Source organism: Oryctolagus cuniculus, chromosome 13 (assembly GCF_964237555.1).
Source record: "Oryctolagus cuniculus chromosome 13, mOryCun1.1, whole genome shotgun sequence".
NCBI classification, from domain to species: Eukaryota; Metazoa; Chordata; class Mammalia; order Lagomorpha; family Leporidae; genus Oryctolagus; species Oryctolagus cuniculus.
The window spans coordinates 28,662,312-28,675,528 of NC_091444.1; the positions used below are offsets into that span (position 1 = coordinate 28,662,312).

At 48.1% G+C, this 13,217-nt stretch overlaps 1 protein-coding gene across 3 annotated transcripts in view; it reads right to left on the reverse strand.

Annotated features, from left to right (window-relative positions):
* PTPN14 (protein tyrosine phosphatase non-receptor type 14) overlaps window positions 1–13,217 on the reverse strand; it is a 195,748-nt gene that overhangs the window by 21,773 nt on the left and 160,758 nt on the right. For all 3 annotated transcript variants that reach the window (XM_002717512.5, XM_070055315.1, XM_051820557.2), the window contains exons 13-15: window positions 8,911–10,367; window positions 4,843–4,986; window positions 3,149–3,367 (exon numbers count right to left, since the gene is read on the reverse strand). In XM_002717512.5, the coding sequence (XP_002717558.3) occupies window positions 3,149–3,367; window positions 4,843–4,986; window positions 8,911–10,367 (1,820 nt within the window). The remainder of the gene's footprint in view (window positions 1–3,148; window positions 3,368–4,842; window positions 4,987–8,910; window positions 10,368–13,217) is intronic.

Consider the following 13,217-nt stretch of genomic DNA (forward strand, 5'->3'; position numbering starts at 1 on the left):
GAACAATTTTCTAGGGCTCACTTTTTATTTATTTTTTTAATTTGTTGTATTTGAAAGGCAGAACTGAAGAGACAGAGGGAGATACACACACACACACACACACACACACACACAGGTACCTTCCATCTGCTGTTTCACTCCCCAAATGAGCACAACAGCTGGGGCTGGGCCAAACCAGAGCCAGAAGCCTGGAAATCTATCTAGCTCTCCTACATGGATGGCAGGGGACCAAGTACTTGGGCCATCCTCCATTGCTTCCTAGGTGCATTAGCAGGGAGCTGGGTCGTAAATGGAGCAGGTGGGACTTGAACCCACACCCATATAGGATGCCCATGGTGCAGGCAGCAACTTAATCCACTGTGCTACAACATGAGCCCCATTTTTTAAAACTGCTAATGTTCACTATCAAAAATAAGAGTGTAGGGGCTGGTGTTGTGGCACAGTGGGCTAAGCCAATGTCTGCGATGTCGGCATCCCAAATGGGCACTGGTTCGTGTATTGGCTGTTCCACTTCCAATCCAGCTCCCTGCTAATGGCCTGGGAAAAGCAATGGAAGATGGCCCGAGTGTTTGGGTCCCTGCTACCCACATGAGAGACCCGAATGAAGCTCCTGGCTCCTGGCTTCTGCTTGGCCCAGTTCTGGCCATTATGGCCATCTGGAGAGTGAATGAGTGGAAAGATCTCCCTCTCCCTCTCCCTCTCTCCGTAACTCTGGTCTTCAAATAAATAAATAAATAAGTAGACAGACCTAACTATAAAAATGAGCAATATTATCTGGCATTTGATCTTTGTTTTTGAAAATCAAAGTGACAGGCAGAGAGAGGGAGAAAGGAAAAGAGAGAGAGAAGAGAGATCTTCTACCCATTGGTTTACTCCTCAAATGCCTGCAACAGCCGGGGATGGGCCAAGCTGAAGCCTGGAGCAGGAACTCCACTTGGATCTCCCTGGGCAGCAGGGGCCCAGGAACTGAGCCATCATTCACTGCCTCCCAGGTGCATTAGTGGGCAGCTGGACTGAAAGCACAGAGTAGCCAGGCCTTGAACCCTGCACCCCAATATAAGATGTGGAGGGTCTAAGTGGCAGCTTAACCCATTGCATCCCACGTCCAATCCCAATAGCTGGAACTGCATATTTGTTTTGATAGTACTTTATATTACTTAAAAATATATCCCCCCAAGTATGCTCCTTTTTGTTTTGTGTAGAGAAGCACTACACAAAACTATGTTATGTGTGGGTTCTTCACAAAGTTAATGGGAAATGAAATTAAAAATAAGTTCATCTGAAGGCAAAACAATGTTGAAATCCACGCATAGTTTTTTCATGACATGCATTTTCAGCACACTTTCTGAGGTACCCTTGAACTTTGTACATTCTGCATGGAAACTGGTTAGAATTGGCGCACGAGCCTCCTACCTAAGTGTGCTTTAGAGGCTCAGAAGAAGCTACGAACAATTCTGCTGCAACTAAAAAGTCCAACGAGGAGAGGAAATGATTCTGGACTATGCCAGAATCAGCTTTTTAAGACTATGGAGCACAATGGACTATCAATGCAAAGTGTGTTGCTTTAAAACTTCCTGCAGCAAGTGCTTGACCATTAGTATGAGAAATTCTCCCAATTTTGAGTTCAGAGCAAGCGCAGACATGTTTAAGCAGGGGTGGAGAACGTCAAGCCTTCGGGCCATGTAAGGAGATCATTTGGTCTCCTGCCAAGGCAACCACAGGCGTGACTCAAAATTCAATAAATCTATATCAGGCTAATTTTTCAGCTGATAATTCTGTATGGCTGCAAATAATGTCGTAAACATCCAAAAGGCCCCTGGCAAAAACATGGTCTGTAAATTGGTTTTGTTATTGGAGGGTTAAGCTATTGTATATTTGCATATATGTTCGTAACTCTAAACTAACTCTTGGGCCAGCATTGTGGCACAGTGGGTTAAGCCACTGCTTATAATGCTAGCACCTCATATGGGTGCCACCTGGTGTTCTGGCTGCTTCGCTTCCAATCCTGTTCTCTGGTCACGCACCTGGGAAAGTAGTGGAAGATGGCCCGTGCTCCTTGGACCCCTGAACCCATGTGGGAGACCCAGATGGAGTTCCAGGCTTCTGCTTCAGCCTGGCCCAGCCCTGGCCATTATGACCTTCTGGGGAGTGTACCAACAGATGGGATCTCTCTCTCTCTCTCTAGCTCTGCCTTTCAAATAAAAATAAATCTTAAAAAAAAATTCCAACTCAAGTTGACATAAGTTGTGAATATAGAGATTTGAAGGTTTGAAGGACTCGAAAGCATTAACAAAAAGTTAACACCACTAACTTGTTGATTAATATGGCAAATCTTGCAAAATTTGGTATCAACGATATTTTTATGGTTTATATGTAGATTAATCCACTCTCCTAAATATTATTTAAAAACTGGGGCTTCAGCTATAGGATGAATAAGCTGTAGTATTACAAAGGAGAACTGATCATTTCTGCTGCTACTGCACAGGATAAACACTTCCACAGGGGCTGGCGCTGTGATGCACTAGGTTAATCCTCTGCCTGTGGCGCTGGCATCCCATATGGGCAGGGGTTCTAGTCCTGGCTGCTCCTCTTCCAATCCAGCTCTCTGCTGAGGCCTGGGAAAGCAGCAGAAGATGGCCCAAGTCCTTTGGCCCCTTAACCCGTGTAGCAGACCTGGAGGAAGTTCCTGGCTCCTGGCTTTGGATTGGTTCCTTTGTGGCCAATGGGGAATGAACCAGAGGATGGAAGACTTTTCTCTCTCTCTCTCTGTAACTGCAACTCTACCTCTCAAATAAATAAATAAAATCTTAAAGAAAAAAAAAAACTTTCACGACAGTAAAACAACACCTGTAACTTTTACAAATGAAGAGGGCAGGCCACAGTTGCTCTGCGAGTTATAGCCCACAGTGAGCAAGGAAGGGCTAACCCCTGGAACAGCACAGAAGCAGCCCCGCTGAGGTTCCCCTGAGGCTGCTAGCCTTCCTTCTCTTCAAGATCACCAGGCCCTTCCCAGGCCCAAGGAAGGCAGAGGAGCTCACACTCACTCAACTACAGACAGGCCTGGAAGAGCCAAGAGGCACAGCCCCGCCCCTGCAAGGTCTCTCCCTGCACTTACCTTTAACCCCGTGGCCCTGAACAAGCTTCCTACCTTGATATGGGAGGCATTAATGTAACCGGTGTTGTTTTCTTTGGTGGGTATCAGCTCTACGCGGTTCTCCTCGTAGGGTACGACTTCGCGGATGCGGCTGCGCTCGGCGTTCTCCGGCAGGGTGGCCGTGCTGAACACGCCGTTCGCTTTCTTCTTTGGAATCTGCTCGTATTCTGTGAACACCATGCCCTCTTCCAGCTTCTTCTTCAGGGTTCTGAACTGCAACAGAAATCAATCTTCGGCTCTCTAAATTATCCCAAACTCCAAACCACCCGCTCTCTTCACGTGTCTACAGTGACAATGATGATACGCGACTTCAAGAAGGGTAATATGTGACTAAATCCCCAGTCTCATTATCAACCATGTTGCTGGTTTCTGTTGCCTGACAGTCATTTCCTGTCTCACTTACAGGGAAAATAGAATAAATCGACAACCAGCAGGACTGGAAATTCAAAGCCAGCATTTTTGCTGCTGATGCCTCTGTGTAAAGACCTGACGATAAGGAGACTGTTAATTACCCAAACACCGTTTTCTCTACTTACACGCTCAGTCGCGTGTTGTCACTGAGCTGAATGTTATGTCGGTACTGGTCCAGAGTCTACAGCTCTGGGGATTACATCCCCTCCTCTTTTTATTTCCCTCCCTGGCTAAACTACTAGATACAAGAATGTGGTATTAACTGAAGTCCCTTCATTCTACTACTGGATGCACACTGGTGGAACTCTAACGTCCTGATGTTACAAGTGATCTTCTGAAATAATTACTACCACTTGTCTCTTAGCCTTCTGACAGCAATCACAGGAACTGAAGGAGCATCTCCCTTCACCCCTAAAAACTCTACCATGCACCCTCTTTTTGCTTTCCAAAACCAAAGTGCTCACAATATATTCTAACAATCATAAATCAGCCACATTCTATAGCCATATAAATGGGAGGATGGCATATTAAACGAATCCTATAAATGTTTTAGATAAAATGATCACTTTATTTTTTATTTGAAAGGCAGAGTTAGAGAGAGAGAGAGAGAAGGAGAGATGGAGAGAAGATGGAGAGGAGAGAAGGAGAGATCTTCCATCCTCTGATTCACTCCTCAAATGGCTGCAAAGGCTGGGGCTGTGCCAAGCTGAAGCCAGAAGCCAGGAGCTTCTTCCTGGTTTCCCATGTGGCTGCAGGGGTCCAAGCACTTGGCCTAGGCACATTAGCAGGTAGCTGGATCAGAATGGGAGCAGCTGGGACTTGAACTGGCACCCATACAGGATGCCAGCAGTGTAGGTGGCAGCCTAACCTGCTGCACCACAGCACCAGCCCCCCTAAAAAATCACTTTTGAAGAAATGGAAGTGGTAACCATTTACAGAAATCAGAAAAATGGAGAGCCACAGCAATTGTTTAACTTTCTCATTTTACAAAAATATTAACAGGTCCAAAGAAACTGAGTGACGTAATCAATACCAGACAGTCTGTGATGGGGCTGGTCTTTTTAGGCAGCTTGAGAAAGTGGGAAGATTTGAACAAAGAAACATTAGATTTCAGACAGGATCAATGTAAAATGACACAGACCAGAGCTCCCTGGACTCAAATTCAAAAATAAATTTATCAGACAAACCTAAGGGCCGGCATGCTTAGGCAAGGAGGGGGCCTTGGGATTCTAAGCCCACAGACAATGAGTCATATGTCTGCGGGGCCCAACACTTACCCGCTCGTCCATGGGAACGCGCGTGCCATCAGCTCGGCTCTCTTCCCGACCTGAGACGCGAGCGACCGAGAGTCCATTCAAGGCGGCCAACATCAGCGGCCTCTTCTGCACTTCCAGGCCTGCTCTCTTCTGCTTTTCTAGATTCTTGCGGCAAGAAAAGGCATGTCCTCATTGTTTAGAATACCAGCGGAAGGTTGGAATGCATTTTAATCTCCCCAAATCTGTAACTCCCCAGCCAAGGAATGCAATCACCATTAGGTGGGAAAATTCAAACCCAGCCTTCCCATTATTCCCACGGTGCCCGAGGAAGCCAGTTCCTACAGGACTGCTGAGGTTTTATTTCTAATTAATTCACTCATTAGGAAATAAATAAAGTTGGAAGGTCTCTACAGAAATACCCTGCCATGGTTGTGTGTGTGTGTGTGTGTGTGTGTGGTTAGAGAGAGAACACACACACACACACACACACACACATCATGTGAACTATATTTTATAAGAAAAGGGCTGAAAGAAGACAGGACAAAGAAAAGAGAAACAGTTAAATGAATCAATCAATCCAGTCCCAATGGTGGACTTTTGCAGACGGGAGACGGAATGTTACCCAATGCGTAAAATCTCCTGTGTGCTGCAGACTCGCCCTGCAGAGCAAAGTCTCCCTGTGTTTCCAACCCCAGCAGCTGGAACTCAGGATGCTCTCCCATAGGTACTCTCTGGACCCTGAGGCAGCCAAGGCTGTTTTCCCCAGAAAGACACTGGAGCCAGGTTGGGGTCATCTGAGCTGTTCCATTCAGGATTACCCTGCCTGCTTCACCCAGTAGATGCAAAGAAATAGACTCAGTGGCTCATAAGAACTATAGGAGGATAACCCTGGACATGGCCATGGGGGGTGACCTGGATGTGGGGGCTGAGCAGGCCACTGAGGGAGGAGTTTTCACGTTCTCGTCTGGCAGTGGCTTGTGGTACTCCATCCCCACCCACACCTGGACTCAACAGGATGAGCTGGGGCACTGGATGTGCCATGCACTGCTGCAGAAACTGAGCCGAGAACCAAGCCCTCTGCACTCATTTCAGGCTCATTAGGAGCATTTCCTTAAAATAAGTTGGTTTAAGGGAAGAACAGAAGCATGTTAGTTTTTACAGAGTGTAAGATTTTGATTCAAACTGAAGCAGACCATGGCAGTCATGTGACTGTCCCAAGTGAAGGGGTCATCTTATCATTTCTCTTCAAGCCTTCAGGGACATTTTCTCTAGATTCTATCATCTGTGAGTGCATTCCCCAGGTGTCCTGATGGAGCCAAGGTGCTAGCAGAGCCCAGAGGGTGGGCAGATTGCTCGGTGAGTGCAGGGGACTGCACTATAATCTCGAATGTGTGTCAGCGTCACCACAATGCCACCTGCTCACCTCCGAAGGAAGTGAACCACAGGGAAGGGAAGAGTACCTGGGTGGCGTTCAGCCAGAAGGTGCAACACCCACCCTTCAGTATGGCCTCCGCTTCTCAATCTCAGGCACCAGCTTGGGGAGGAGTCTAGATTTAAATGTGTGAGTCCTCGTGAGCTTATTAGTCTGTTTTTTTTTTGCAAGAGGATTTTTTCTCATCACCCCTTTTTATTTAGCTGGGAATGTTATCAATCCTCTCCGAAGTTTTGAGAGATCAACTGTTCCTGAAAAAGGGTCCCAAGGGCCTCTCAAAGGTCTTTCTACTTTCTCCCCACTTGCACTAGAAGGTGACCCCAAGGGGGCCCAAAACAAAAAGTCAGTAACTGGTATTTCTCTTGGGAAAGAATTGCTATCTATCTGGTGAAAACTGAAAGCCCAGTGATAAATCAAACAATGTCTCTTTTACACATCCTATTAGCCTTTGACCACAGAGAAAATGGTAACTCTGAACTCGTCTGGATTCTGACGCCTGTTCAGGCAGCAGTGGGAGCCAAAGGAGAAGCCATAGAGGCAGCAGGTTGGGTGCATCCACTCAGCAGGGAAGCAGCTCCAAACCACCAACCACTCACCATACCTGTTCCCCACCCGCTCCATTTGCTGGTCTCCATTTGTGTAGGGTTTCTCATTGTTCCCTTACAGAGAGGGCCTTAGGATGGTCACGGTAGCCATCTCCTCTCAACCACCCCTATCAGGCCTACAAAGGCTGCCCATGGTGGGGAAGGCAGAGAAGTCTCTGAGATGTGTAGTTGTTCCTTTGGTCAGGGCTGAGTTGCTGCATCCCAAAATAAGGATGGAGAATCAGAGTCGCTGGCATGGTCACCGCCTTGCCTGGTCTCCTCCTCTGAGGTCTGGACACCAGCAGAGGACAGCAGTCCTTGAGTTCCAGACTTGGAGAAAATTAAGTAAGAGCAGTGGGGAAGAACCATGTTTCTGAACTAAAAGTTAATGGTAGAGTGTGTTAGTCACTATTATCCATATGGATGGAATGGAACAGAATATGGGAGGAGGGGAAAAAAAAAAACAGTGGCAAAACCCTTGCTCCTTTGATACTGCAAGGACAAATGCCATGATTTTGGCCACAGGCTATTTAAGAAGATGAACATGACCAAATGAGGTTATGGGACCATGTGGACATCATTAAGTATCAAGCTGGCCAGACCAATAGGTTCCTGAGGCTAATGTTGCTTTTAAGAGGCCTGGGGCCAAGAAGTGTTGAAAAATCCCTTTCTACAAATGAATTACTTTTTTCCAGGCTAGGAAAGCTCTCCCACAGTGGCACCCACCCCCGCACTTCACTCCCTCCCAGCCAAAAGCTATCTGTGCCAGAGACGCAGGTAATTGTTCACAATTTCCCTCTAGGTCCGCAGAAAGTGGAAAAAGTTCTGCTTGTACCAGCACTGCTCAATGATGGCCAAAACTACGAGACTGAGAATGTTCTTAAGGTTTTTCTAAAGCCGCAGAGTTGCTATGGATTCCATTTCTGACCTCAGCAACGTGGCCTCCTGAAAACCTTGGCCTCTGATCCTACTTTTCAGACGGATTCCCAGCGAGCAGTGAGGAAGACTACAAACATCGGGAGTGTAATGAACTCCATCAAAGCCAAGTTGCAACTGTTCTGGAGTGCTCCTGAATCAGGCTCTGCGACCTCTTCGTGCAGTTGCAATGAACAAAAGTCAGTCTGAGCTGCATAATTAAATGACTTTTTAAGAGTGAAAATTTTGGGGACACGCAGCAATGGAGATTTTTAAAAGCAGCAACTGCAATCCAACAAGTTTCTCGTTAGTAGATGCAGATCCACTTTTTGTTCTGTGTGTGTTGCCTGAAAACACACCAACCCCCTGGATCACGCATTTTTAGAAGAAAGACTGTTAACATCTAATATGTATCTTCAAAGGTAATAACTGTGAATGTACATGTGCACTCATGTACATGGGTGAACTCTGGACAGAGTACACCTGACAGAGAACTGAAATACAATAGTAAACTTTCAAGTTATACATCCAATATCTACAATGTTCTTGAATTGAATATCTCTTGGAAGAAACTCTGAAAGTAAGTCCAGCCATATCATTGGACATCACTGATGAGCTATCTCAACATAAAGATCTATACAGAGAGCCGTATACTGTAGGGAAGCTGCTCTTTCAAAAGCTGATTGGAGGAAAAAGTACATTTCCCCTAAAAAAGCAAAATGCCAAGAGATGGGGGGGGCGGCCAGCAGTTCAATTAGGGTGTGAGCCCCAAAGAGCAAAATGCTGGGCTAGGCGGGGACCTCAACAACCCCAAAACTCTGTAAGAACCCCTCGCACCAAGATTACGTGCTGCAAGCCATGAATGAAAGGGGAAGGTCTACTTGAAAGGGCAGAAATCAACGTCCGGTGAAATAAAATACTACCTGTTTAATGCCCACCACCCCTTTACAAACTACACGTCCACTCAACAAGCCTTGCACGCTCTTCAAGGGCTTAAAATATGCACCAAGGCACTTCAAAGATGGGACAAAAAGCTGAGCGTCTTTTGGTGCAGAAGCCACATGTTTGAAACACTTGCATCGCTTTCCCAAAACATGCATCTACTGCGAACTCTCCGCAGCCCCACGGTGGAAGTGCCAGAGAGAGGAAGACGCTTACCCTGATCATCATCTCTCTTTCTATAATGCTGTCCTCCAGGGAAAACATCTCGGACACAGGTCTCTCCTTCACAGGCTCCTTCCGGGCCCGCTCCTTCACGCTGGTCAGGTCGGGTTCGGAGATGGACGGGCCCAGAGAGGCCCCGGCTGTGGCGGGCTGGTCGGCGCGGGAGACGCTGAGGGCCTTGGCGGGCCCGTGTCTCAGCAGCCTGGCCCTGGTGACGGCCGGAGGGAGGCTGCCCGGCTCTGGCCTCAGCGCCCCGTTGCTCACGCTCTTCCTTGGCCCGGGGTACTCGGGCGGGGGCTTGTTGGGGATGCGGGCCAAGGCAGCCTGCAGCTGCGCGCTGTACTCCATCTTCTCACGGAGTGTGGGGATCTGCGCCACGGGCTCGGGCGCCTCCTCCTCCTCCTCACTCTCACTGCTGTGGATCAGCATGGTGGCATCAGAGAGTGTCTTCTTGTGCTGGTACTGGGGCAGCTGCGGGGGCTCCTCGGGCGGGCCCTGCTCGCGGAAGGTGTTGCGGCGGGCCAGGGGGATGTGCAGCGATTTGAGCGTCATGGCTTCCATGCCGCGCACCATGCAGTTCATCACCTCCAGGCTGTGGCGTTTGTTCACTGCGCCATGGTGCTTGGTGGACGTGAGGGGCTCGCTCACCTCCTGCAGGGACTGATGCACCACTGGCGAGCTGTCCTCCTGGAAGGTCTTCACCGACAGCTGCACCTTCCGGGTCACCAGGTCTGGGCTGCTGCCACTGACATACTTGTGGCGATGGCTGGCCAGGTCCGGGGTGCTGGTGGCGGGCCGGGGGCGAGGATAGGGGGGCGGCGGCCGGAAGTGGTAGTTCTTGAGCATGTGGGCCGCACTGTAGTTGTGGCTGCCTTGCAGTTGCATGTTGGCCAGCTCTGGGGTGCTCACCGTGTGTGAGATGGCGCTGGCCCCCGGCTTGCTGGGCACTGCCTTGCTTTTTGGGGTCACTGGGTCACTAGGACCCAGGAGTTTGTTTCCATAACCCCCCTGCAACGCATATGGGATGGTGTAGGGGTGTCTCTCCCGCATCTCGGGCTGGCTGTACACCAGGTCCTCCTGCTGGTTGTAGGCGTGGGTGTTGATGATGTTGAGGTTGCGCAGAGATTGGCTCTGGCTGTCCGCGTGCACAATGCCCCTCTTCATCTGCCGCATGACCGTCTCATAATCGGGGGTGGGCCTGTAAGACGGCACAATGATGGCGCTGTGCCGGTGGCTGGGGATGTAGTCAGCTCGCATGATGTCACTCCCAGGGATGCTGAGGTTGGAGGAGACAGGTGAAGCCTGGATGAAACTCTGGGAGCAGTTGAGGGAGTTGATGCTGTGAACGCTACACACGCTGCCATTGGTGACGGTGCCATTTAAATAATTTAAGTCCAGGCTGTTGTGAGAGTTGCAATACAAGGCTTCTTCATTCCCATGAAAGATGCTGTCTGCAAGAGGTCAAACAAAAGCACGTTAACCTTTGGGTCATCCTGTTTTAATAAAGTCCATCCTTACATTCATGGGGAGACTTAAATGAGTCATAAAGTATAAAATCCCAGGGTGTCCACACACATACTCCATAGAAAAACCAAAAGTATCTCAGACGAGATGCCAGCATATGGGAAGAACATTCTAGAGCATGATGAAGAGAAATCCTGAACGTAAACAAAGCTATGCAGATTTGGAACAGGTATCGTCTGGGTAAGTTTTCAATTTAGCCATGAGCTTTCAAATCAGGCATTCACAACAGGCCTCACATCGGATGGACCTGTCCTCCTGCACAGGGCTCATCAACAGCCCTAGAGGTTTGGCCAGGAAGGCAAGAACTTTAAAAGACAGATAGATTAGGGGCCAGCGTTGTGCCATAGTCCAGTGTTGCGATGTAGTAGGTAAAGCCACTGCCTGTGGCACCAGCATCCCATACAGTGCCAGTTCAAATCCTGGCTGCTCCAATCCAGCTCCCTGCTGATGGCCTGGGAAAGCAACTGAAGATGGCCCAAGTACTTGGGCCCCTGTATCCATGTGGGAGACCCACAAGAAGTTCCTGGCTTCCGGCTCCCGACTTTGGATCAGCCCACTTCCAGCCATTGCAGCCATTTGGGGAGTGAACCAGCAGATAGAAGATCTTGTTCTCTCTCTCTCTCTCTCTCTCTCTCTCTCTCTCTGTAACTCTGCCTTTCAAACAAAATAAATCTTACAAAAAAAAGTGATAGATTTGAGGTTTCAGAGTATGTGGAGCTGCTTTTCTGGCGGCAATGCTCAAGGTCTCTTTACCTGAGAGGCTGCGACCTCAAGAAGGCAGAAGACACACAATGAAGCAAGAACAACTGCATGGCTAGCTCATTCTGAGCGGCACCCAGGGCAAGCAACAGTCAGATCTGCAGTTCCGGCCGGGTGCTACAGCACAGTGGGGGAAGCTGCTGCTTGCGATGCCCACTGCCTATTCTGCCCTGCCTGCTGCACCTCCAATTCAGCTCCCTGCTAATGTACCCAGGAGGCGCCAGATACAGCTCAGGTATTTGAATTCCTGCCAGCTCTGTGGCAGACCTGGATGGAGTTCCTGGCTCCTGGATTCAGCCAGGCCCAGCCCTGGCTATTGTGGCCATTTGAGGAGTGAAAGCTGAAGGAAGGTCTCCCCCTCCCACCACCCCTGTCTCCATCTCTTTCTTTCTTTGTGTCACTCTGCCTTTTACATAAATAAATCTTTAAAAAAAAATCAGGAATTCTTTTAGCCACTCCCAAAATCCTCCTCTAGACCTAGTTTCATCACTGAGGTCCATCCAAATAAATACTAATTATAAAGAAGAAACTAAAGAGATTAAAAACGTATTTCTAAAGTGAGGTCATTCTAATTGTGCAGAGTCCTTTACACACACACACACACACACACACACACACTTGAGAAAGGCAACCTCTTGACAAAACACACTTCTGTACCCAAAATACATTCATTTTCTCACTATAGATTTAAGAATTAGCCAAGCAGAGGAAGATGAAAACAGAAAAGGTAAAAAGTAGAAATCATGATTAAAAGTATTCAACTGTCGGGGGCCAGCACTGTGGCGCAGCGGGGTAAAGCCCTGGCCTGAAGCGCCAGTATCCCATATGGGCGCTGGTTCTAGTCCTGGCTGCTCCTCTTCTAATCCAGCTCTCTGCTGTGGCCTGGGAAAGCATTAGAGGATGGCCCAAGTTCTTGGGCCCCTGCACCCATGTGGGAGAGCTGGAAGAAGCTCCTGGCTCCTGGCTTCAGATTGGCACCAGCTCCAGACATTGCGGCCATCTGGGGAGTGAACCAGCAGATGGAAGACCTCTCTCTTTGTCTCTACCTCTCTCTGTAACTCTCTTTTAAATAAATAAACTAATAAAAAAATTCAACTGTCTGAAGAGGAGGGGTATGAACAGATCTGATCAGATGAGAAAGGGGGGAAAAAAAGCAAAAAGCAAAAAGAAACAAACCAGGATACAAGCAGGTTGCAATTTATGCACTTCCAATGGGATTTACCCTCCCCTAGAGGCAGGGTAACTTTGCTATCTGCTTTTTTTTAAAAAAAAGTAGTTTTATTCAATGAAAAAGTCTTGATTGTCTTGTTTTTTTCAAGCTCACACTTTGTGTCACAGGATTCCATCCAGCCAGGAGACAATGGAGATACCAGGGCTCCAGGTTATAATACATTAGTGGTTTCCTACCATCTCATCCTTTGAGATGCCCATTTTCACATCCAAGTTCTACCAGCAACCTCTCTGTACCCCAATTCTGTATCTGTAAGCTGGAAATAATCACAGGTTGATTTTGAGGAATAAATGAGTCAACAGATAGCAAGGACTTAGAACAGTGCCTCACACATCATGATTGTTCTATAAGCAATCATTATAATGGTGATTACTATTGGAATGGGCTTTTTCACACATTTTGCTTAAGAGAGAAGAGGACTAAAACAAAGTTTCTTTACTCTGAGAAGCAACCAGTTAAGTACCTTAAGAAAGGGGCTAGAGGAAGAGAAGAGGAAAAAAAAAAAAAGCAAAAGAAAGGGCCGAGATGGATTTTTTTTTTTTAATTTTAAGAGACAGAGAGCTCTCATCTGCTAGTTTGCTCCCCTAAATGCCTACAACAGCCAGAACTGAGCCAGGCCAAAGCCAGGGGCCAGGAACTCAGCCTGGGTTTCCCACATGGGTGGCAGGAATGCTAGTCCTTGAGCCATGGTTTGCTGCCTCCCGGGGTGCACATTAGCAGGAAGCTAGAATTGCAAGCGGAACTGAGACCCACAGCAGACCCTCCAATATGGGATATGGGCATCCCA